This window comes from Crocuta crocuta, unplaced genomic scaffold (assembly GCF_008692635.1).
Source record: "Crocuta crocuta isolate KB4526 unplaced genomic scaffold, BGI_CrCroc_1.0 scaffold267, whole genome shotgun sequence".
Lineage (NCBI taxonomy): Eukaryota > Metazoa > Chordata > Mammalia > Carnivora > Hyaenidae > Crocuta > Crocuta crocuta.
Genome location: NW_027531899.1, coordinates 3836988 through 3862984, shown reverse-complemented (window position 1 = coordinate 3862984; position 25997 = coordinate 3836988). Strand labels below are relative to the sequence as shown.

The following is a 25997-nucleotide window of genomic DNA, read 5'->3' as shown; positions in this document are numbered from 1 at the left end:
CTCAGGAAGGAAAGTGCCCCAGGGGGTGGGACTGTGTTGATTGGCAGCCAGGAGAAGCCTCTTTGGTGAGAAGGAGCCAGCTGTGTGGAGGGCTGAGTCCCAAGAGCAAGTGTAAAGACCTAAAGGGAAAAACACCCTGGGCTTGGAATGTTGCAGGAACAGCTAGGGGCTATATGATTGGAACCTAGTGTGCCAGGAGAGAATGTGGGAGACAGGTCTGAGCATTTATGGAGGCTAGCAGGGGAGCTTCCAGTAAAGGAAGCCTTTTCTGAGGTCAGTGGGCAGCCTCATTTCAGGCATTGACATTGGTTATATGGTCATTCCATGTTGAGAATGGATGGAAGCGCTCAGCTGTGCTGTATCTTCCCCTTCGTTGTAAGGCTGTTTTGGGGGCGGAGGGGAGGCTACCTAACCAGAGGGTGCTGGGTGCCTTTGTAGATTGCTAGACACTACCTTTTGCATACTTTTCCTGAGTGACACACAGTGTTGTGCTGTAGTGGCCAGGCTGCTCAGCTCTGTCACCTGTGTGTGCTTTAGTTTTCTCATCTGTAAAATGTAGGACTTACCTCTCATGGAGACAGGGAATTCAGTGTCACTAAAGCTCTCAGATTGGCACATCATAAGTGCTCAGTAAACTATAGCCTTTGTAGGGAGGCCCCAGGCCAGAGGACCGCTCCCCAGCCCCCTTGCATAGGGATTTTTGATCACATGTTGGTGGGGCCAATGAGAGAGAGCTGAGGTATATGCCCATGATCCCACCATGCTCCAAGAGAGGGTGGAGCTTGGGTTGGATGAAATGAAGGGAGAGAGATGTTAACAGGAAGAGAAAAATCAAATGTTCTCAGGGGCCAGGCAGAAGCTTCCAGTTTACAACTTCTGTACTAGAAGCAAAAGCAAAGCAAGAGGGAAGGAAGAAGGAGAAGTGGAGTTGGAAGGGGAGATGGACCACCCCAAATACAAAGAATGGCATTGCCAAGCAAGAGGCAGCTCAAGTGTCACAAGGGGCAGCTGTCACTGCTCACAGTGACATTGATGGTGACTGATGGCCCACATGGTCTTGTTAGCTTCCTCTTCCGCAGGAAGGCAGAAGCAATCTACCCGGATACGGTGGCCCTGACCTTCGACCCCATCCATCAGTGGCTGTCCTGCGTGTATAAGGACCACAGCATCTATATCTGGGATGTCAAAGACATCAACAAAGTCGGCAAGGTGTGGTCAGAGCTCTTCCACAGCTCCTACGTCTGGAATGTGGAGGTGAGTCCCTGTTTTCCTCCCTCTGCCCCTGTTCAACTCCCATCTGGGCTCATCTGGGACAAGCTTCTGCAGTTTAGGGAACCCATTCAGCTGTTCCTTCACAAGACCCCAACTTTGTGCCAGATGCTGTCCTAGGTGGTGGAGACATAGGTGGGAAGGAAACTGTCAAAAGTCCTGAATTCGGGTGGGAGAGTCAACCCACACATATCATCAGTAACAACCAAGCAGCCCTACCTCTCCAAAGAAAAAGAAAACAGTGTAGGGCAAAAGGGATTGAGGGTGCTCTTCTAGAGAGGGCATCCATCAGGAAGTCCTCTCTGAGGACCTGACACTCAGGCAGAGACCTATAGAAAGTGAGGGGCAGAAGCATACGGCCGCTGGGGAGAACAGTGTTGAGAGTATGTGTACCTCGGAGAGCTTGCTGTGGAGGCCGTTTGTGTAGTTGAGTGCTTTTCTAAGCATTGAAGATTTCTGAGAATGAGTCTTTGGGATGTTTTCATTATCTAAAGCTGTTCTAATTATTCCTTGCACATAAGACAACCAGTGGGGAAATAGTTTTTTTTAATAATTTTTTTTTTCCTTTTTTTTTTTTTTTTTTTGGTTCTCAAAATTTCTTACTGATAGGAACACTTGTCCTAAAGAAATTATGTTTTCAGTGGCCCAATTCAGAATTGGGAGAAATAACTTGATCATTTTGAATAAGTGTTGTTCAGCCCTCTGACTGCTTGAATCCATCTGCCTTCGTGATCTGACATTTCTGCTGATAGCACTTTTCTCCTTTAACAAGAATGTCATTTAAATAACTTTAAAATTTTATATATAAATATATTCTCCTTGAAAAACAGGTGAAATATTACAAAGCTAAAGTCTGTTTTGATTACTTCCCATCCCCCAATCCGGCTCTTTCTCACCCTCACCTTTGTTATTAGTTTAGTATATGCTCTTTCAGTTCATTTTCTTTGCATCTGCCTGTTAGTTATATATCTGTCTCCTCAACAAAAAATATCTGTGGGTGCATCTTTTTATCAGTTCTGGAAAGAATAGCCAGTATGGATTTAAGAATTGTCTCTACCCTGTTCTTTCTCTTCATCTGTAACTCTAATGTCCTGACTCTGTCTATCCTTCATACTTTTTATAAGTAGAACAGATCTAGAAAACCACACAAAAGAAATGTACAGTTTATTGATTATTGTTAGCAGCTGTTGATGCTCATTGCATAGATCCATTTATTCCTTGGGGGTTGCAATATGGTGATATTCTAATTCTATCATTTCTTTTTATTAGTTGGACTACTTATATGAAGAAACAGTTTCCCTCATCTACCATTTGGTCACCCAGTGGTACACTTCATATAGGAAAGGCAGGATAAATGCTTGATTCTTTCCCTTTATTTACCAGTTTTCAAGATAATGAATTGGTTCCCTATCCTCTAAAGGTAACTAGTTGTTTTTATTTAATATCATTCTAAACTCATATATGTAAATATATTGGATATATTTTAATCCATTGCAATTATTAACTTAAAGCTCAAATTGTCACATCTTTGACCAGTGGGAGACTCTTTTCAAGTTGGCTCCTGAGTCCTTTGGACATGACCCTAGTATCTTTCTTTGGTAGCTTCCTTGCTATTGGAGATGACAAGATGTTCTGGCCTCATCTTGTACATATCCTATCCCAGACCTGGAATCAACCATTTCTTGAAGAAGCCCTGAGTTTTTGTTTTCAGTGTGAATGGTGTTTCAGATTCACAGTCTGGGTGCTGGGGATGCTCATAAGTAATGGATTGATCCTTCCAGAACCCTAAAGACATGGGGGATGATGGAATTAGAATATCCCCAGTTAATTATTTACTTATTCCCACATTGTATGTACAACAATCTGAGAATGACAATTACTCAATTTTGAAAAGAGTTTAAAACAATTTTTTTTGCCTGTGTTCTCTCCATTCTCCCCTAGTTTTTAAAATAATTATACTATTTTTGTGTGATCTGATCATTATATATCATTATATACCATATTCTCTTCCTTATGAACTCATTTACTTGGGGGGGGTATAAGTGTACATATATATTATGGTAAAATACACATAGCATACAATCACCGTTTAAATCTTAAAATGTACAATTCAGTGGCATTTAGTGTATTCACAGTGTTGTACAACCATTCCTACTATCTAGTGCTGGAACATTTTCATCACCCCAAAAGGAAACTCTGTACCCAAGCAGTCAGTCCCTTTTCCTACTCCCCCAGCTCTAATCTGCTTTCTGTCGCTATGGATTTGCCTGTTCTGAATATTTCATACAAATGGAAAAATAGAATATGTAGACTTTGTGTATGGATTCTTGCACTTGGTTTGATGTTTTCAAGGTTTATCTATGTTGTTACGTGTTTCAGTACTTCATTCCTTTTTTAAGGTTGAATAATCTTCTCCTGTGTGTGTATATACCATGTTTTGTTCATCTGTTTATCAGTTGATGGACATTCGTGTTGTTTCCATCCTTTGGCTATTATGAATAGTGCTGCTATGAATATTCATGTACAAGCTTTGAACATCTATTTTCAGTTCTTTTGGGTGGTAGGCCTGGTGAGCAGAATTGCTGGGTCATATGGTAATTCTGTGTTTAACTCTTTGAGGAACCCCCAAACTTTTCCCCAGCAGCTGCACCATTTTACATTCCCCACTAGCCATTCTCCACATCCTTACCAACACTAGTTTTTATTTATTTATTTATCTTAATGTATTATTTATTTCTGAGAGGGAGAGAGACACTGAGCTAGCTGTCAGCACAGAGCCCGACGCAGGGCTCGAACCCACGAACCACGAGATCATGACCTGAGCCGAAGTCGGATGCTTTTAACTGACTGAGCCACCCAGGTGCCTCAGGGTTTTTTTATTTTTGAAGTATAGCCATCTTAGAGTTTGTGAAGTGGTAGTATATTGTGGTTTTGACTTGCATTTCCCTAATGGCTAATGATGTTGAGCTTGTTTTTATGTGCTAGTTGGTAATTTGTTATGTCTTTGAAGAAAAATATATTCAAATTTTTTGTCCCGTTTTTACTTGGGTTTTTTGTCTTATTGCTTTTGAATTGTAAGAGATTTTTATATACTTTGGATACTGGATACTTTATAGATTCTGGATACCTTTATTAGATATATGAATATATAAATATAAATATTCACAAATATTTTCTCCCATTTTTATGTTGTCTTGTTCACTTTCTGTATTGTATCCTTTTATGTACAAAAGTTTTTAATTTTGATAAAGTTATTTTTTTTTTTAACTGCTCATATTTTTGGTATCGTAACTAAGAAACCATTGCCAAATCCACAATCATGAAGATTTATTCTTCTTCTAAGAGTTTTATTATTTTAGCTCTTCCATTTAGGTCTTTGATTTCTTTTGAGTTAATTTTTGTTAATTTTTATACTTGAAGCAAGGGTCCAGCTTCATTATTTTGCATGTGGGTATATAGTTCTGGCACTATTTATTGAACAGATTATTCTTTCCAGTTGGATAATCTTGGCACACTTGTTGAAAATCAATTGACCATAGGTACATGGGCTTAATTTTGTACTCTCAATTATATTCCATTGATGTATGTCTATCTCTGTGCCAGTAGCACAGAATTTTTATTGTAGCTTCGTAGTAAGTTTTGAAATCTTACTACAAATTACTTACTTTGAAATTTTAATTGCCCTTTGATTTTTAGGAAGTGTGTTTCCTGTAACTTTGTTGTTCTTTATCAATATTGGATTGACTATTTGGGGTCCCTTGTAATCCCATATGAATTTTAAGATCAGCTTTTCCATTTCAGAAAAAAAAGACTTCATTGTAATTTTTGTCTTCTTGCCAGCTTTTGGTTTAGTTTGCTCTTCTTCTTCTAATTTCTTAAGGTGAGACGTTATTGACTTGAGATCTTTCTTGATGGAGGCATTTACAGCTATACATTTCCCTCTGAGCATTGCTTTTGCTGCATTCCATAAGTTTTGGTATATTGTGTTTTCATTTTCACTTGTCTCAAAGTATTTTCTAATTGCCCTTTGATTTCTCCATTGATCCATTGGTTGTTTAACAGTGCATGATTTAGTATTTACATATTTGTGAATTCTCCAAATTTCCTTCTGTTATTTGTGATTTCATTCTGTGGTTAGAGATTGTATGATTACAGTCTTTTAAGATGTTTTGACTTCTTTTGTTACCTTATAGATGGTCTATTCTGGAGAATGCTCCATGTTTACTTGAGAAGAATGTGGGTTATGCCGTTATTGGATGGAGTATTCTTTATATTATCTGTTAGTCTGTTTGGTTTATAGTGTTTTTCTTTTTTTTTTTTTAATGTTTTATTTATTTCTAGGAGAGAGAGAGAGAGAGACAGCGTGAGCAGGGGAGGGTCAGAGAGAGAGGGAGTCACAGACTGAAACAGGCTCCAGGCTCTGAGCTTGCAGTCAGCACAGAGCCCGACACGGGGCTCGAACCCATGAACCACAAGATCATGACCTAAGCGAAAGTCGGAAAGTCGGACGCTTAACCGACTGAGCCACCCAGGCGCCCCTATAGTGTTTTTCTAGTCCTCTGTTTTCTTACTGATAATCTCTTTAGAACTATCTTTTATTGAAAATGGAATATTGAAGTCTTCAACTGTTACTATAAAACTTGCCAATTCTATCAGTTTTTGTTTCATGTATTTTGGTTCTCTGCTGTTACGTGTGTATGTTTGTGTTTGTTATACCTTCCTGACGGTTGACCCCTTTATCAATATATAATGCTCTTCTTTGTCACTTGTAACAGTGTTTTTCTTCAGTTTTTAAACATTTTTATTTATTTATTTATTTTTTTAATATTTTATTTATTTCTGAGAGAGAGAGAGAGAAACAGTGTGAGCAGGGGAGGGTCAGAGACAGAGGAAGACACAGAATCTGAAACAGGCTCCAGGCTCTGAACTGGCTGTCAGCACAGAGCCTGACGCGGGGCTTGAACCCACGAACTGTGTGATCATGACCTGAGCTGAAGTCGGACGTTTAACCGACTGAGCCACCCAGGCGCCCCTCTTTAATTTTTTTAATGCTTCATTTTGAGAGAGAGAGAGACAGAGTGTTAGTGGGGGAGTGGCAGAGAGGGAGAGAGACACAGAATCTGAAGCAGGTTCTGGGCTAACAATCCAGAGCCTGACGCAGGGCTTGAACCCACGAACTGTGTGATCATGACCTGAGCTGAAGTCGTCCGACTTCATGTCCGACTGAGCCACCCAGGCACCCCAACTCGTAATAGTTTTTGATTTAAAGTCAATTTTGTCTAATACTACTATATACATGCAAATTTCTCTTCTCGTTACTATTTGTATGGAGTATCTTTGTACATACCTTCACCCTGTATGTGTCTGGATATAAAGTAGTCTCTTACGGACAACAGATAGTTGGATCTTTTTTTTTTTAGGTGTTTTTTTTTTTTTAGCATTTTTTATTTATTATTGAGAGATAGACCATGAGCATGGGAGGTGCAGAGAGAGGGAGACATAGACTCTGAAGCAGGCTCCAGGCTCTGAGCTGTCAGCACAGAGCCCAATGCAGGTCTCAAACTCAAATGTGAGATCAAGACCTGAGCTGAAGTCAGACGCTTAACCGACTGAGCCACCCAGGTGCCCCAGATCTTTTTTTTTTTAAATGAATTCTGCCAATAATTTCCTTTTTTTTTGAGAGTTTAATCTGTTTACACTTAAAGTAATTACTCATAGAATTTATTTTTACTTCTTACCTATTATAATTTTTTTGTTGAAAACTGGATATTTTGAGTTTTATTATGTGATGACTCTGGAAATCAAATTCTCTTCCTCCGCGCTGAGGTTTGTTGCTGTCGGTTGTAGTTGTTTAGTGGTTTTTCTGAACTGTTTTTGCAAAGATTGTATTCTTTTTCAGGTGTAGTCACTGAAGTCTCTCTTCCATTATCTGAATTTTCAGCTAGTGATTTGACAGCAGTTTTCTTAAATGTCAAAATTCAGCAGCTTTCTGTTTTAAGCTCCCCGTGGTTATTGTAAGTTAGATTTCAGAGTTCTGAAAAAGTTGATTCTGACAGTTTTTTCCAGCCTAAGTTTGTTTTGGTGTGGAGGGATAGCTTTCTGGAGTTCCCTACTGTGCCATTTTCAGTGATGTCAGTTGACCCTCAGTTATTCTTTGTTCTATGAGTAACTATGTATTTAATCTATGTTGATGTCTCTAGTTGTTTTTGTTGTCTGGAGCTCATTCATTTGTTTTGTTTTTGTTTTTGAAAGGGGGGAGGGGCAGAGAGGGAGGACAGAGGATCTGAAGCAGGCTCTGCGCTGACAGCAGTGAGCCTGATGTGGGGCTTAAACTCACGAACTGTGAGATCATGACCTGAGCCGGAGTCAGACGCTCAACTGACAGAACCACCCAGGTGCCCCTGGAGCTCATTGTTTAGAAGATTTGTCAGGAACAGTTCATGCTGACAATATTTACTGAGTTTTTGCATATTGGTAAGTTTATATTTGTCTTTTATACTTGAAAGCTACTCCTGCTAGATAGAAAATGTTTGGCTCACATTTTCTTTCCTTGTCTGTCTCAAGTACCTGATTTCATTTTCTTCCGGTTATTGAAATGTCTGATTATTTTCCCTTTTAAGTCACTTTCTCTGCTTGCCTCAAAGCCCAAAGGATTTCTTTCTTTTACTTTTAGGCCTAGTAGTGTTACTCTAGAGTATGTCTTGGTATTGGTTTCTATAGGTAGACATAGTCCTGCAGTGTACATTTTAGTATCTGTTTCAGTTCCCTTGGCTTGGTTTTCTTCAGGGATTTCTATTATCTGTGTTGGATTCTCATTGCCTACCTACAGTATTGTCACTTTTTCTCACGTCGTTTTAGTTCTGTCATCATTTCTGTTTGATTTTTAATAATTTCCCCCTTTTGGGGGCACCTGGGTGGCCCAGTTGGTTAAGCATCTGACTCTTGGTTTTGGTCAGGTCATGATCTCATGGTTTGTAGGTTTGAGTCCCACATCAGGCCTCGCACTGACAGTGTGGAGCCTGCTTGGGATTCTCTCTCTCTGCCTTTCCTCCTCTCACTCTCTCTCTCTCAAATAAATAAAATTAAAAATTAAAAGAAATTAATTTCCCCCCTTTTTTTAAAAAAATTTTTTAATGTTTTATTTATTTCTAGGAGAGAGAGAGACAGCGTGAGCAGGGGAGGGTCAGAGAGAGAGGGAGTCACAGACTGAAACAGGTTCCAGGCTCTGAGCCGGCAGTCAGCACAGAGCCCGACGCGGGGCTCGAACCCACGAACTGCGAGATCATGACCTAAGCGAAAGTCGGACGCTTAACCGACTAAGCCACACAGGCGCCACTTTCCCCCTTTTTACCTATTTCTTTATGCCTTACCTTTTGTATTTACTCACTTTTGGATTCCTTCTAATTTGTTTTTTATTTCTGAAATGATCTCTTCGCTTATTTCTAACTCTGAATTCTGTCATCTTATTTCTGAATTTCCTAATTGAAAAATTGCTTTGTTTTGTGGAATTATGTTTCTGGTGTGCTTGCTTTCTTTTCCTCTTAAGGGATAGCTTTGGAACTGGAGTTTGGTCCTTTTTTGTTTTCATTTTTAGAAGTTGGTATAGTTAATGGGGCGCCTGGCTGGTTCAGTTGGGTAGAGCACGAGACTCTTGATCTGAGGGTCATGAGTTTGAGCCCCACCTTGGGTCTACACCCAAGAGATTACTTAAATAAAAATAAAAACAAGTTGGTATAGTTTAGGACAGATTTTCTAGCTTCCCAAGAAAGAATTCCATCTTCTATGATTTTTATGCTATTAAAAAAATATGGAGGCCTTTGGGTGGCTCAGTCTCTTAAGCATCCAACTTCGCTCAGGTCATGATCTCAGGGTTCATGAGTTCAAGCCCCACGTCATTTGGGCTTTGTGCTGACAGCTGAGAGCCTGGAGCCTGCTTCAGGTTCTGAGACTCCCTCTCTCTCTGCCCCTCCCCTGCTTGTGCTCTGTCTCTCTATCTCTCAAAAATAAAGAAACGTAAGTTTTTTTTTTTTTTTTAAATATGACAGCTTACTTTCTGATATGTTCTTATGTTTCTATTTATGTGTTGTGCTCCTAAGCTTCCTTTTTACTCCTTTTTTCTAAGCTTCCTCTTTACTCTGGCTCCCGTGTCTATCCTGAGTAGTCTTGTTTCCACTCCCAGTAGTTTCCCTTCAGGGTGGGCCTTTGGCCATGGATGAGAGCCATGGTAGGTCAGTTTTAAGACTTCACAGGCCTTCACAGCTCCAGCCCCTTCAGACCTAACAGCCAAAGTGTGCACTCAAACACTATTGGAGTGGATAAAACCCTCCCAGTTTGAACTGCTGCTTAATTTGAACTGTTGTACTTTCCCATGAATACCTGTTGGCTACTTTGAAGTTATCCTTTGTTGGGTAACCACAAAGTTCCTCAAAGAACAACAAAGTTGCTTTCCTCTCTGTTCTATCATATAGACACAGTCATTTTGACAAACTACTGGGGGTAGTTTGTCCCTACCTGCTTGTATTTTGGGAGCTCTGAGAATATCGTATCACCAAATTTTGCTGTTAAATGTGTCAAGGGGTTTTGGTTTTGATATCTGATTGCTCATTTTGATGTGGAGATTTTAGATTAAAACTCTGGACTACTACTATTATCATTTCCTCACATAATTTCCTCTTCCAGATTTGAAATCTCTTTATATGTTCTCTCTTTGTCTGAGCTGCATTTTGTTTCTAGAAATAGTTCTATTTTGTTGTCTTCCAGCCCTGCTTGGTTATTCTTTATAGTTTATAGTTGGCTATGCAGACTTTCACTCTGTTCAAAGCTCTTCTATTTCTTTAAACATATTAAACATAGTTGTTTTACACTCTGTCTGAAAGTTCCAGTATTTGAAGCTGGATGGTTCTTGCTCACGGTACCTTGTTTCCTTTTGTGCTCAGTGATTTTTGATGAAGCTGCCCATTTCCCTTGGAAATTTATGTGCGGGGGATGTTCCATGACCCGGGCTGAAGATGGGGCATGGACAATATATAGTAGCATTCAGTGTCCTTTTTTTCTTGTTCATTGTTAACCGAGAAGGCATTACACTATGCCTATTTATCTGCAATGTACTTTTTGTCACCAAAATGCACTAGTGTCACTGAAATGGTTGTAACGAATCGCCCTTTGCCTTGTTCTCTGGGGACTTTAGGTGTATCCTGAGTTTGAAGATCAGAGAGCTTGTCTGCCATCAGGATCTTTTCTTACTTGTTCCTCAGACAACACCATCCGCTTTTGGAACATGGATAGCAGCCCTGACTCTCACTGGCCAAAAAATATCTTCAGTAACGTGAGTGGCTTTTAATTATGAACCATATTTTAGGAGGAACAATGACATACTTTCAGCTAGGATATAGACCCAAGAGGGGGTCTTATGAACCTTGGTGTTAAGTTTCACTGAGGGCAAGAAGCAGGAAGCAAGGCAGGTCATACTCTGTCACCCTCTCTTGTTTCTCCTTCATTTTGCCTTCTGAGGTCGCGTGGTCTGTCCTCTTTGCTTCTCGCTGCCAGTCAGTTCCCGCTCTCCAGGTGTGTCAACACGGCTACTCCAGGCAACCTGACATATTCAGTAGAAATGAAATTGTTCCCTAAGTCTTGTGTCAGAACATTCTGGAAGAACACCTGATGGACCAAACCAGGGAGAGGCTTCCCCTGTCCAGCTAGCTGCCACCCAGTGAAGCCTTGGGTGAGGGTGCTGGCAGGGCCCCAAAGAGAGCCGCGATGGGAGGGCAGGGAGAAAATACTTCGTGAAGAAATGGTTGCCATTGCTAGGTCAGTGAGGGAGCTTCTCTAAGGAGCTGAGATCTGATTCATGCATTCATTTATTCTGCAGATGCTTAGTAAGATCTGTGCTAGGTGCTATGCTACATGCTGGGGACACATCAATGACTAAGACCCTCCTGCCCTGTGGCTCCCTCAGTCTAGAAGGGAGAGGCACCAATACCTGCACAAATTATGGTATAATCATAAGCATGATAAGCATCGTGAAAATAAATTATGAAGTGTTAGTAGGCTGTGTAACAGTATCATCTGATTTTATCTGTAGTGTCACAGGCAGTTTCCTAGAGGAGGAGACAACTGAGCTGAGAGGTAGAGGATTGGGATGAGTAAAGAGGGGAAGGGAGAGTGTCCTACACCAGGGGAGTAGTCTGTGCAAAGGCCCTGGGGTAGGAAAGAGTTTGGGGAGTTGGAAAACCTGAGCAGTCACAGTGGCTGGAACAAAAAAGGCCCTTAATGCAGGATGTGTATAGCAGGTGCCCTTTTACTCCCTGCACCCCCCACCCAGTACTACCACCTTCTCTTCTGCACCTGTGATATATGTGTTATATTTGTCTGGATACAGTAGAAAAACCCAAAACCAAGAGGTAAAAGTTTGGTTTTCTGACTCATAAAAATAGTCTGGAGGTCACCAGTCCAGGCTGTTCTGGCAGCTGCAGGAAGCCCGTAGAGACCTGAGAGCTTTAGCTCTCCACTCTGCCATTTTGGAGTCGCCCTTGTCCTTGTCATCCAGTATGGCTGCGGGAGCTCCTGGCAGCAGGAAGGCGGAAAAGGAAGCAGGAGGGTCCTCACTTGTGTTACGTCTCGTTGGCCAGAACGTATTCACAGAGCCTCATGCGGCTGCCAGCGAGGCTAGGAAACAGTCACTGAGTAGCGGAGGTCAGCTTTGGAGTTCCGGAACTACTGAAGAAGGGGAGGCTGGCTGTGGGGAGACAGGACTGCAGGGGTGCTTCGGAGCTTCCAGAGCACTGACCTCAGCCCTCCCCTTCCCGCAGACTCTGCTGAAGGTAGTGTATGTAGAGAATGACATCCAGCACCTGCAAGACACATCACACTTCCCAGACCGGGGGAGTGAGAACGGGACACCTATGGACGTAAAAGCTGGGGTGCGAGTCATGCAGGTCAGTCCTGATGGCCAGCACTTGGCTTCAGGCGACCGAAGTGGAAATCTGAGGCAAGTGAGCCCTGCCGGGTGACTAGTGTGCACTTCCCAGCTCAGGCGTGGATACTCGGTGGTGTGAAGGAGCCTTGGCCTCGGCACCGCCGCCTACCCATCGGGAATGAGGGCCTGTGACTAGCAGTCTGGAAAGCAGCCATCTCTGACAACTTAAGCTATGAAGTGTCTTCCAGAGGGCTGACAGAGGCAGCTCCAGGGACCTCTGCAGCTGGGGCTTGTGGGCTACGCCTGCGTTGTAGACAGGCAAACATGTGTGACCCTAGGGTAGGGGGACAGTGCCGGACAGAGAGGATGCCNGGAGGGGAGCCGGAGGATGGGACACTTGAGGGCTCAGGCTGTACACCTGCACTGTAGAGGTTTTTTAAGATGTTACCGGCCCAGTAGACATGGACAGAATATGAACCCCATCACAAGGTTTAAGTTGACGAATGACAGCTGTGACCACCTGGGTGCTGAGACTGTGGAGGAGTGGAAGGGATGGGGGAGGAGCTGGAGAGCACGTGCTCCATAGATGGGCAGCCGCCACCTGGCACCAGGAGTGCAGGCTTCATTGTCACATGTTGCCATGAAGAGCTGTGTCCAAGAAGAGCAAAGGGCAGGGTTTTCTCTGTGAAACTCTATGATTTTTAAATGCTGGCACCTGTCTTGACACCAGTCACTGTGTGAGGCAAACCGAATGTGTCCATGAGCCGTTCACACTGACCGCGCTCTGCTGTGAATGGTGAAAACAGCAGCGAGCTAACGTGGGTGTAGCACTGTCCCCTGGCTGGCCACCGGCCTGACACTTAGTCCTTCCACCTACCCTCTGGTGGAAGTGCTACTGTTAGCAGCTGGTTTCTAGATGGGTTAACTGAGGCAGGAGAGCCCAGCGGCTAAGCTAACACAGGTAGAGTGGAGGACTGGGAGTGCTGTCTCTTATATCATCCTAGGGGGCGTGTTGTTTGATTTCATTTGGAGAGAACGAGGAAAGTTCAGATTTTTTTTTTAATTTAAAAAAAAAATTTTTTTTTTAACATTTATTTATTTTTGAGACAGAGACAGAGTAAGAGCTGGGGAGGGTCAGAGAGAGAGGGAGGCACAGAATCTGAAACAGGCTCCAGGCTCAGAGCTGTCAGCACAGAGCCCGACGTGGGGCTCAAACCCACAGACTGCAAGATCATGACCTGCGCCGAAGTCGGCTGCTTAACCGACTGAGCCACCCAGGCGCCCCGAAAGTTCAGATTTAAGAGTCTCTGTAAATGTCTCATAGGCCGTGTCCTTTTTTAAAAAAAATTTTTAATGTTTATTTCTGAGAGAGAGAGAGAGAGAGAGCGTGAGCAGGGGAAGGTCAGAGAGAGAGGGAGATACAGAATCTGAAACAGGCTCCAGGCTCAGAGCTGTCAGCACAGAGCCCGACGTGGGGCTCAAACCCACAGACTGCAAGATCATGACCTGAGCCGAAGTCAGACACTTAACCAACTGAGCCATCCAGATGCCCCTCATAGGCCGTGTCCTGAGTATGACCCCTGGCCCCTGCCCCACCCCCCGAATCACCTCTGATACAGCCCTGCCCTAACTCCTGTTCCCCAGGGGACTGTCCTAGCCCTGGCCCATGGAGCCATAAGGGTCTGGATGCTGCTTCAGTGGTCTAGGCTTGGCACTGCTGCCTTAAAGATAACAGGTTTCTAGAGAAGAATGGTTGGGCATCTCTAGACTCGTTGGCCGGGCTGGGAGTTCCCTACGTTGCTGAACACCTAGAACTGAGGGATGGGGGCTCCGGGCAGGGTACAGTGGACAGTATATGTCTCCCAGGATCCACGAGCTACACTTCATGGACGAGCTGGTCAAGGTGGAGGCCCATGATGCTGAGGTGCTGTGCCTGGAGTACTCCAAGCCTGAGACAGGTAAACCTATGGAGGGGGGCAGGGGGAAGGCAGGAGAGCAGCGTCCCCTGGCCAAACCACAGAAATGAATAGCTGATATTTGGTGGGGCTGTGAGTGACAGCTGCAAGTCCTGTGTGTAGTAAGTGCCCCCATCACTGGGCCCTGAGACCAGGGTAGCCGGGACTCTAGAATGCAAGACTCTGGCAGGCAAGACTGGGCTTGACTTGCTTACCCTGGTCCCCAGTGCCCTGAACAGCCTTCAGGTCAAAGAGGTGAGTGTTGAATGAGAGAAAGTATGAATGAACTGATCCTCGGCCAGAGAGGAGACAGGAGCAATTATATATCACAGATCAGCCATATTATTTTGAAAAAGTTCAATGCCTACAGAAAAATTGCAGGAGTATTAGAATAAATACCTGTGTTCTCTTCACCCAGATTCCTCAGGGTTTTTTTCTCTTAAATTCTGTCAGACCCTATGACTGTATATATGACTTCACCTGTTTCCCCATCTCCATTTTTGTCTCCGTGTTTGTGCATGCATGTGTACCTACGCACACGGTCATAAAATACTAGCACGTACGTTTTTTTTCTTTGGCTGACCTGTTTGAGAGTAAGTTGAAGGCATGACCTTTCACTCTTCGATGTGTCTGTGAGCATTTCTTAGGAATGAGGACGTCCATTTACATGACCATGTGCACTTACCAAATATGGAGGTTTTGGGGCCCCTGGGTGGCTCAGTCAGTTAAGCATCCAACTCTTGATTTCGGCTCAGATCATGATGTCATGGTTCATGAGTTCAAGCCCCACATCAGGCCTTGTGCTGACAGCATGGAGCCTGCTTGGGATTCTCTCTCTCTCTTGCTCTCTCTCTGCCCCTCCCGTGTTCATGCTCTCTCACTGTCTAAAAATAAATAAATAAACTTTAAAAGAAAATGAGGAGGTTTCACTTTATACGGTTCTGTCATCCCCTCCATGTCCTTATTCCCCGTGTGCCGGCTGCCCCAGTATTGTCCTTCGCAGCACCTTTGTTTTTCCAGTCCAGGTTCACAAGTGAGTTTTCATAGCTCTTCTGTCACCTTTTTTTTGGAATGTTTCCACAACCTTACTTTGTCTTCATGATTTGACTTTCTGCAGAGTATAGGCCATTTTATAGAATTTCCTTCAATTTGGGTTTGTCTGTTTCCCTCACGATTTGATTCCGCTGATACATATTTGGCAGGAATAGAACGTAGGTGGAGTTTGTTTCCTCGCACCCTCTAATCCCACCAGTTTTTGTTTTTTCTTTTTTCTTTTCTCTTCTTTTCTTTTTTTTTAAGTTTACTTATTTTGAAAGAGAGCCAAAGGGAGCAAACAGGGCAGGAGCAGAGAGAGAGAACCCCAAGTGGGTTCCCGACACGGGACTCGAAGTCAGGAACCATGAGATAATGACCTGAGCCGAAGTCAGACGCTTTACTGACTGAGCCACCCAGGTGGCCCCCACCAGTTTTTCTTCAAATCTCTCTTCATTCAGTACATGCTTCACAAGCTGCTCTCTGCCTCAAGTATGTGTTAGTCCTCAGACATGCGAAGGGAAGCAGGGTCACCACTGTCTGTGGGGGCCAGCACGGAAGGCCCACTGGCAGAAGTATAGCAGCGGGTCGTCAGTAGGGCCTGGACGAGCCCCGGGTAGCCGGAGTTCCGAGAGTGAGGGAGCAGTGTTCTGGGGAGGCTTAGAAGTCGACAGGGCTTCACACGACACCCAGAGAGTTGGCCTCGGCAGGAAGGAGAGCTGGGCTCTGCTGGGATGTCTGCTCTGGGCACATGTGACACAGCGTCTATGAGTACATCAAGATTCATCCCACTGAACCGGGCACGGGATGTGAAATGCCAGGGTTTGCGGGCTCTGAGGAAAGACCACAGAGCTGGGGGAATGGCCCCTTGCTGGCTTTGGGGCCAGTTGGCTGCAGTTGCAGAACCAAAGACCCCTTCTTCAAGGCCTGGAAAACTCAGTCACATTGTTTTCTGGGAGGTCACCTGAGAACCCAGTGCCACCCTGTCCACTTACAGGGCTGACCTTGCTGGCCTCAGCCAGTCGGGACCGACTGATCCATGTGCTGAACGTGGAGAAGAACTACAACCTGGAGCAGACCCTGGACGACCACTCCTCCTCCATCACGGCCATCAAGTTTGCTGGTGAGCCCTTTCCTTCCTGTTCCGCCCGCCTTGGTTGGTGCGCCTCTTTGGCTGCACGTAACAGGAAGACTCTCTTCAGCTGAAACAAAAAAGGGAAAAGCAAGCTCTGGATTTGGGCCCAGCTGGATCCAAAGGTTGATTTATTCTTTTTTTTTTCTTTTTTTTTTTTTTAAATCATCATGACCCCTCTGTCAGCTACACCTTTCTGTGGTGGGCAGCATCTTGGGTGTCACAGTGCCACTTGAAGGAGATTTCCCCTCTTCCTACCAATTTTGGCAGAAATTGGGAGCCGAATTCCCTTGTGCCAGCTTGAGTCACCTGCCCTTTTCAGAACAGTTATTGGTGCCAGGGCGTTTGGGTGTTTTCTTGGGCCAGGTCTGACTCATGTGCCCTCAGCCCACACCTGCCTCCACCCCTGATCCAGAAGGACTGGCATAGGTGAATGCTGTTCCCCAAAAGGAAATCAGGGTGCCAATCCTGTGAGAGGGCAGCAGGATGGGCACTGGGACCTTGACAGAAAAATAGGTGACTGGAGAGGTTGCTGGGAGCTAATTCTGTGCTGGGGGGTCCTTGCACTGCAGTTAGTCCCTCCCTCACCCCTTTTACAGCTAGAGTCACACAGCAGTAGGTGCAGGCTCAGGACCTTGCCATGGGCTGCCCTCCACAAAGTCCATACTCAGCCAGGAAATTGGAGGGATTCCCTTTAGACTCCAAAGCTTCAGTATGGAGGTTTGGCCCTAAGGGATCCTAGGGGAGGGGAGGCAAGTCCTGTGGGATTTAACTGATCAGAACCCAAGAGCATATTCAGAACTATACTTCGGAAGAATCTACTCATGGAGAGAATACATCTATATAGTCATTCTGAGTTCTTGACTCTGAAGTTTTTTTTTTTTTAACATATAACTTTGTGACTGAGAATGTATTAATGTCCCTTGGTCCTCCCCACTTCCTTTCCTACTTCTGTGTAGCGAGAACAAGTTAACAGTGGACAAAAACAAGTTAACAATGTTTGCTGTGTCTTGATGAAGACAACCAAATCTGATCAGCTAAAACTTTGAGACATCTTTAAAAACCTGCTCATTCCATGGGATAGAGTTAATTAGAATAAATCAGTGAGTCTAGCAGGTTAGCCAGCAGTGATACCAACTTTCACGAATGGTCTAGATCCAAAAGAGGTGATGACTGGGCAAGGGGCGGCCCAGGAGTTGGTCCTTAAGGCCATCTGCTGAAAGGTGTGGGCTTTTGTTAGAACCTCAGCCAATCTAAGAGGATGTAAGGCCTAACCCCAGCTCCTGGGTGCCCTACCCTGGCTGAGCTGTGCTCAAAACATTGATACTTTTCAGTATAAACTGGGCTCCAGCCAGTTGAAACCTGACTGAAACCGAAAGGAATCAGTTCTTTCTGAAAAATATGCAAACAAACGAATACAATACAGAGTTTACAGAATAGTACAATGAACTTCCACATCAAGGTTCTTAATCAGTACGTCTGAACTAGTACAGACACACCCATTGTTTATAACCAGTGACTTGTGTCCTAATAGTGCTAGGTCCTTGGATTCCCCACCCCAGGTGAAGAAGCAGAACATTACCAGTAACTTGCAGGCCTCTCAGCACTCCCCTCCCCCCCTTACACTCCCTCCCCCACACAGGGCTCACTCCCTTCTGTGAGCCAGTGACTCCTGCTCATCTTAACTTGTGCATCAGGCCTGAGCCCTTTCTAATATCCTGCAGTGAAGCAGTAGATCTGTGCTTACCAAGGCTCTAAATGTTTTATGTCTGCCCTGTCTTTATACTCTCACCACAACTCTAAGGTATTTGTGCTATTATCCTAATTCTGTAAAGAAAGAAGAAAAGCAAGGCTATCTGTGGTGCTTATCAGGTGGCAGCCACTGTTGCACAGGCTTCACACAACTCCATGGGGCAGGGGCTGTCATAGGCCCATTGTACTGACAGGAAACTGAGGCGTGGAGAGGAAGCCAGAGTTCAGAGCACAGTGTTGAGCCAGAGGCTGCCTGGGTCTAATCCTGCCCCTGTCCTGACTCTCTGTGCCCTGGGACAAGGACTGTGTGACTGTAAGCCCCTGGGTTCACATCTGTACGGTGGAGTGGCTAGTGAGCCGTCAGGAGGGGAGGTGCATATGGCATGGGGCCCGGCCTGAACTACATGTGGGTGTTCTGAGTGTTTGTGATGGTATGAGCCTCCCCACCCTCTGCCTGTCTCCACTTGCTCCCTGCTTTGCTCCCATCTCCACACCACTGCCCAAGTCACCTTTCCCAATCCCAAATCAGACGTGGTGCCCCTTCTGTGTCTCTGACCTGTTTCCCTGTCTGCCCTTGCTCTGCAGAGGCCTGCCATACCACTGCTCCACCTGCACCCCCTCATACAGCTCACATCTTAGAGTCCTGCCTGCACCCAGCACCCACTCCCCTCCTCCTCCGGGAATTCCTCCCTGACCCCCGGCAGAGTTCCCTTGCAGTGAGTTCCTTGGCTAGGATCCCTGGCCCCAGTCAGCCTCAGCACTGGCCCAGCCTTGCCTAACGCACCACCTCCTTCTCCTCCAGGCAATAGAGACATCCAGATGATCAGCTGTGGGGCTGACAAGAGCATCTACTTTCGCAGTGCCCAGCGGGTAGAGTGGGTTGGCCTCCTTGGGGGCTGGGGTGGGAAACTTGTCAGGGGTGTCCTCTGAAGGCCCTGCCTGCCCTGCCAGGCCTCAGATGGACTACACTTTGTCCGTACCCACCATGTGGCAGAGAAGACCACCTTGTATGACATGGACATTGACATCACCCAAAAGTACGCGGCTGTGGCCTGCCAGGACCGCAATGTGAGGTGAGGGGCTGCCCCGGGCTCTTAGCCTAGCTGGTTTCTGAGTGGGGCCTGTGTGAGACTGAGTCAGTTCTGTCTGCTCATAAGCTGCCTGCTCTCTTCCCCTCCTCATCTGGTCCCTAAGGAGCTGGGTTGCGTAGAGGGACCCACGAGTGGGTAGAGGGACCCACGAGTGTTTCTTAGGAACTGGGCTCATCCAGACCCAGCCTCCAGGTCAGCAGAGGGTTCTTGCTGGCTCTTCAGAAGCCATGTGTGGGGTGACTAGGAGGTGCTGATGTGATTCATAAATTCATTCATTCACCTACATTCCCTGAACACCTGTCTGGGAGGGATAGTGCGGGAGACACAGCAGTGAGCAGGGCAGCCCCAGGCCCTGCCTTCATGGAGCTTGCAGTCCAAGGCAGGAGAGGCACACAGCTCACTAGACAGTGACAGTAGGGAGTGGTCAGGGCTAGGAAAGCCCGGTGGATTTGGGGGCCCCTGGAGAGACCCTTGATCCTAGCTAGGGATCAAGCAGGGCTTGATGGAAGGAACATCTGAACTGAGACTGGGAAGGATATGGAGTGAGCCAGGGGAGGGGAGAGAGGGTGTGCAGAGGGGAGAGCATGTGCAAAAAGGTTCTCCACCTCTTTCATCTGCTCATTCAGATTGAGTGCCAGGCATTCCACTTGCTCTGTAGTGAAGAGGACAAATGTTAACAGACATTAACTCAGTGGATAACCCAATAGATAACTTCCCTGACCTCAGCCTGAGAGGACATCTCATTCTCTGAGATGGTATTTCAGTCCAGGCATTGGACGGGAGATAAGAGGTGGCAAGGGGCCTCCAGGAGAGAGGAAGATGGTGGGTAAGGCTGGAACCAGAATGCAAGAGGGGGCAAGTGGGCAGGGCCACCGTTGGCCACATTATGCCCCCACTTCCCCAGAGTCTACAACACCGTGAATGGGAAGCAGAAGAAGTGCTACAAGGGCTCCCAGGGTGACGAGGGGTCCCTGCTAAAGGTGAGTAGCTGCGGCCCCTGGCGTGAAAACCACACACATTCCCCCTCATGGGCCACCTGAGACATGTGTCATCCTGGGTACCTGATCAAAGGACCACAGGCTGGCCAGCACCCACTCCGGCCTAGCTGGCCAGGGCTGCCTGGGAACTGGGGCTGTCACAGACTATTTTACCTTTATTTACTGAGCCCTTTCCCCAAGCAGGGACAGGTAAGTGGTTTCTGTTTTGAGTGGCCACAGTGTGGTGGGAACAAAGATCTGGGCTCCCTCATCAGGCTTGCTCCCTGCTGGGGGGACCTTCTCAGAGCCTCTGGAGTAAGAGGGGTTGTTTAGAGTTCATGCTTTAAGGTCATAGTTGGCAGCTCTGCCTCAGACTATGACCTGGGCTGGAGTTTTCTCCTCTGGAGCCTGTCTCATCGCCTGTAAAATGCAGCTAGAAAGAGCCCCTATCGTAAGGTTATTTTCTGGAAGAAATCAGTTCACACATGTAGAGTGCTTAGCGCAGAGCCTAGGTGCTAATTTTTTCACCCGTGAAATGGGGTCAGGAGTTCCTATCCTAAGCAGGGTGTGTGTCCTGAGGGCACCCGGGATGAGTCAGCTTGCCAGACATCTGGCACAAGAGGGTCCTCTGTCAGGGGAGGCTGTGACGTTTGACCCAGGCCTTGCCATAGGGAAGAAGCAGGCAGCCCAACTGTCCTGTGGGTCCTCTTCTCGGCAGGTCCACGTGGACCCCTCAGGCACCTTCCTGGCCACCAGCTGCTCTGACAAAAGCATCTCAGTGATTGACTTTTACTCGGGCGAGTGCATCGCCAAGATGTTCGGCCATTCAGGTGGGTGTGCCTCCCTACATGGGACACCTCCCCACGCGCCCCACATAGCCTTGTGACTCAGAAGCCACATGGGCCTTCTCTGCTCTGCTTTCAGAAATCGTTACTGGCATGAAGTTCACCTATGACTGCCGTCACTTGATCACAGTATCGGGAGACAGGTGGGAAAGGCCTGGAGGCTGGCCCTGGCTGGCCTTCCCCTGGGAGTGGGCAGGACCTGCGCCGTGGGGAGTGCAGGGCTCACACAGCGGGAGCCCCGTGCTCCCAGCCTGCCTGTGCAGAGTTCCGCTGAGGGTTCCAGCTTACTGCTCTCTCCTTTGACAGTATGTACCTTGATGTCACACCCAGCCCTGAGTTCAAATCCCAGATCTGCCACTTAATTTACTCGTGACCTTGAGCAGGTCATTTCCCATCTTAAGCCTCACTTTGCTCCACCAACTAGCTCGAAAAATTGTGCAGTGAGAATCAAATGTGATACAATAGCTAAAACGTGGAAAGAGCCTAAGTGTCCATCAACAGACGAATGGACAAGAAGATGTGGTTTATCTATACGATGGAACACTACATGGCAATGAGAAAGAATGAAATCTGGCCATGTGTAGCAACATGGATGGACCTTGAGGGTGTTATGCTGAGTGAAATAAGTCAGGCAGAGAAGGACAAATATCATATGTTTGCACGTATAGGAGGATTAGGAGGAACTTGACGGAGGAACAAGGGGGAGAAGAAGGGGGGAAATGGTGGGGGAAAGGGAGAGAGGCAAACCATGAGAGACTCTTGAATGCTGACAAAAACTGAGGACTGATGGATGTGGGGGGGAGGGGGGATGGGCATGGAGGAGGACACTTGTGGGGATGAGCACTGAGTGTTATGTGGAAACTAATTTGACAATAAACTATTTGTAAAAAAAAACAAACAAAAAAAATGTGATATAAACTCCTTAGCTTGTGGTTGGTGGCCAAGGAAGTCCCCTTTGTCACTCCCTTTGGTTTATTACAGTACTCCAGCCCCCTTGCTTGAGTCTTGAGGTCTTCAGAGCAGATCCTGGTTTGCTGGGATGGTCTGGACCCCGCTCATGGGGTAGACCTGCATGGTTTGGAGACCTTGCACTAAGCCAATGGGGTGTGGTTTCTGGAAGGGACCCAGGAATGGGGTCTTGGGTATAATGACCTAGGTGGCTCCAGGGTCAGATGGCTTCTGTATTCACTGTTCCCTCTCCTTCCACATCTCTCTTCGGCCTCTGCAGCTGTGTGTTCATCTGGCACCTGGGCCCAGAGATCACTAACTGTATGAAGCAGCACTTACTGGAGATCAACCACCGGGAGCAGCAGCAGCAGAACATGAGGGATGAGAAGTGGAGAAGCCAGCCCAGGTCCTGGCAGCGATCCAGCCGCCCCCCACTTGTCTGTCTACTAGAGGAATGTCTTCCTGCCCTGGGCCCCATGAGGAGTGAGGCTGAAGACACAGCCGTGGCCAGCGCAGCCGTAGGCCCTGCCCTTTCTGCACCTGTGGTCTAGCTGGGGAGACAGACTTTGAATAGAAATTGATGTTAGTACATATGAGGAGGGCTTGAAATGGAAGAGTGAAGTGCCTGGAGAGCCTGTGAGCACTGGAAGGGGGGGAAGCTTGGGGGACTTTGGGGACCAGAGGAGGCCCCTCACCCAGTGTACAGTAGGGAGGGACTTAGTCGGGGAAGGCTCCAGTGGAATTGAAGTGTCTTCTTATTCCTTAAAGCCTTCATGTTGCAAGACCAGTTTTATTTGGAGTGAATTCATGTTCTAACTTTTGTTTAGGGGTTTTAGTTTGGAGGTCTCGGTTGAGTGGCAGATTTTGAGGTTTATCCTCTCTTCTGCCTCTAGAGCTGTCCTTGTCTTTCTCTGTCTTGAGGCTTTGCCATTGCCTCCCATAGGGACCAGGCCTTAACATGAACTTCCTGTTCTGCAGTGGTATTGGAGGTATTGCAGACCTAGGTACCAAGCGAATGAGCAGTTCCCTTTGGCTTCTGGTTTTGAGGCTTACACCCTGTCCTGGGTCCCTTCCGGTGCCTACCTCATGTCATATGTGTTTCAGGCTCCTGTACTCCAAAGGAGACGAAACCTCATTGCTACCCCCCTCCCCCCACATACACACATCCCAGAAGAGAACCCAGCAGCTTAGTACTCAAGCCCCACTATCTGCTTTGCTCTCTGTCCCATCACTGTGGCCCTGAGTTTGTCTTACTTTTTGAGCCCAGCCTATGTTATATCTCATTTATTGTGGTGATGTTTCCAGCAGAGTGGGTGCGGCAGGTGAGACCTTCCAGGACCATCTTAACTAGAAGTCAGTAATGAGTTCATATGGAAGCTAGCACAGGGCCCAGCCCGAGGCAGATCCCTGTCCCTCCCACCCTCCCCCCGCCCTTTTTCCTATTTCTCCCCTTGCCACCCTCATTCCTGACTCAGGCAGGAGACCTATGCATCTGTGCCCAGCGAGATTTGCTCCTTAAGCCCCGGAGAGCAGACAGAGGATGAGCTGGAGGAAGAGTGTGAACCTGAAGAGCTGCTGAAGACACCATCCAAAGAGAGCTTGGACCCAGGTTTGGAAAGGGGCCCTATTTTGAACTTGCAGTGCAGGGATCATTGCTGGGTTTCGCCCACTGCTTGGTTTTCAGGGCCTGGAGGTGAAGGTCAATGATCCTATTAGTCAATACTCTCATGGTGTAATAGCGACCAGACTCTCATTGCCTTCAGCTGGGAAGATAACTGGTTCACAGACTTGAAAATTAGAGTATTGGCTTCGGGCAGCAGCTGGATCCCAATAGTCAGGTGATGTTAAAAAGAGATTTTTCTCATCTTTTGGCTCTGCTTTTCTGTGTTGGCTTTGCCCTCAGGCATACTCTGCCTCACCTGAGGGCAAAGATTCCCCCAGTAGCTGTAGGTGATAAAACTCTATAGAGAAGAGAGCATCTCTTTCCCAGTAGCTGAAGCAAAATCCCGGGTCATGAGTCATATTTCTGGTGTGAGTCATGGTGCCCTTCTGAGCCGGTTGCTGTGATTGGCCAGGCCTGAGTCATGTGGTCTTGCCTGAGAGCTGAGGCTTGACTCAGCTCCACTGGAACCACCAGACCAAAGAGGGTGGGGGGTGGGGGCATAGGGGTGTTCCAGGGGAAAAACGGTGCTCTTGACCAAAGGACATCAGATTCTGTTGTTCAGGCAAAAGGAGAATTGTAGCTCAGTGACTACATAGCAGGCTGGTCTTTCTCTAGATTTCTGCCCTTCCAGATATCACTTTGGCTCAGACCCTCATGGTTGCAAGATGGCTGCTTAAGTTGCATCACAGGCCTTGTTGCGTATGGCAGACTCCTCCAATCTCCTTTGGAGAAGAAACTTGCCCAGAAGCCCCTGGGAGGCTTCTCTCAGGTCACATTGGCCATGGTAGCTCCAGCTAAGAGAGACTGGGTGCTTTCAGTGTGGGGCCGGGGCCTCTGCCAGCAGGGGAGAGCAGGCAGCGGCAGACTAACAGCTGACTGGTGGGCAACAGTAATGTAAGCATTCAGCCTTGGAAAAAAGTCAGAGTAAGTGAATTTTCTTTGTTGCCACCCTCACATCCCAATCCCATATCCTCTCCAGGGTGGCCATTTTTTCTGGTTTGGTATGAATTCTTATAGGCTCTTCCTGAACGTTAATGTATGTATGTACACAGCCATCAGAACACATCATGTTTATGGACATAAATTGTATTCTACTGCAGACACCATTCCGTATCTTTTCCCCTCTCAAAATTATTGTATCAACCTGTATGTTGGTGGACACAAAACAGGCCTCACTGTTTTAAACAGCAGGATAGTAGGATATTTTAAGGTATTCGCCTCTGGATGGACGTTTAGGGTTTAGACTGCACACCATTGCAAGTGATGCCATTCTGACGGCTCCAAGGCCTACTGCTTGGGCATGTGTGGGAATGCTTCTCTAGGACAGAGGCAAGGCTGGCACTGCTGGGCCCTGGAGGTAGTGCATTTTTTATTTTAAAAGAGAACCCCAAAGGCCCTTCAAATCCAGCAGTCAGTATTAAGCCCTTCATTCTCCCACACTTTTGCCAATACTTGATACTATGAAGCTTTTTAGTTTGAGTTAGTCGTGGGTAAAACATTATATCCCATTACGTAAATTTGCATTTTTCTGACCGTTAAATTTGGGCATCTTTTGGTATGTCTATGTTTCTTATAATGTGTCCTTGGAGAATTGTCTGTTTTTATGTATGTTGCCTGTTTGTTTGTTGGGTTATTTATTCTCTTTTCATGGATTCCATGTCTCTCTCCAGACCCTCGGTGTCTGCTGACCAATGGCAAGCTGCCACTCTGGGCAAAGCGGCTGGTGAGTCTGCCCGGAGACTGGGATGCCTGGGGCTGACAAAGTAGGGGCGCCCTCCTTCGTGCTCTTCTTTCTTCTGGGAGACATTTCCCTTTCTGGGCCTCTTCTCTCTCTGGAGAACCCTATCATCCCTCCAGCCTCGGCTTAGGCAGCCCTTCATTCCTGTAACATACATAGTGAGCACCTACCCTGTGCCAGGCTTGCTCTGAGCGTTAGGTACAGCAGTGAGCAAGCAGACAACATGTCTGCCTTCATGTGCTCATTTTCTAGTGTGGAAGATGGACAGTATCCACATTAAACAGGGAAGTTGTATAGTATTTTGGGAGCTGATAAGTCCTGTGGAAGGAGAAAAGAGAGAATCTCAGGAAAATAACAAGTGTTGGGGGAAGGGCACAATAATTTTAGCATAAAGAGAAAAGGCCTCACTCAGAAGATGCTATTTGAACAGAGTGAAGCAAGGGAGAAATGCAGATCCTGGGAAAGAATGTTCCAGGCAGAGAGAACAGTATGCAGGACAAAGGCCATGAGGCAGGATTGTGCTTCGCATGTTCAAGGAAGTATAGGGAGGCCCAGCTGCCTGGGTTGAGGGTGAATGGAGGGCAGTGTGGGGAGGGCCTGAGAGAGATAATGGGGGCCAGATGGTGTGATGCTGTGTGGGCTGCGGTGCGATCCCTAAATACTCTTTATTGTCCTTCCCC

At 46.5% G+C, this 25997-nt stretch overlaps 1 protein-coding gene across 2 annotated transcripts in view; it reads left to right on the top strand.

The window, feature by feature from the left end:
- Positions 1-25997, top strand: part of WDR62 (WD repeat domain 62) — a 44701-nt gene that overhangs the window by 11782 nt on the left and 6922 nt on the right. The window contains exons 9-21 of one of the 2 annotated variants that reach the window (XM_077773678.1): positions 1080-1254; positions 10457-10594; positions 12078-12256; positions 14051-14142; positions 16169-16294; positions 18858-18925; positions 19007-19128; positions 20051-20126; positions 20842-20953; positions 21048-21111; positions 22197-22322; positions 23392-23525; positions 25250-25302. In XM_077773678.1, the coding sequence (XP_077629804.1) occupies positions 1080-1254; positions 10457-10594; positions 12078-12256; positions 14051-14142; positions 16169-16294; positions 18858-18925; positions 19007-19128; positions 20051-20126; positions 20842-20953; positions 21048-21111; positions 22197-22322; positions 23392-23525; positions 25250-25302 (1465 nt within the window). Of the gene's footprint in view, positions 1-1064; positions 1255-10456; positions 10595-12077; positions 12257-14050; positions 14143-16168; positions 16295-18857; positions 18926-19006; positions 19129-20050; positions 20127-20841; positions 20954-21047; positions 21112-22196; positions 22323-23391; positions 23526-25249; positions 25303-25997 lie in introns of both variants that reach the window. The other variant, XM_077773677.1, reaches the window with a different exon arrangement.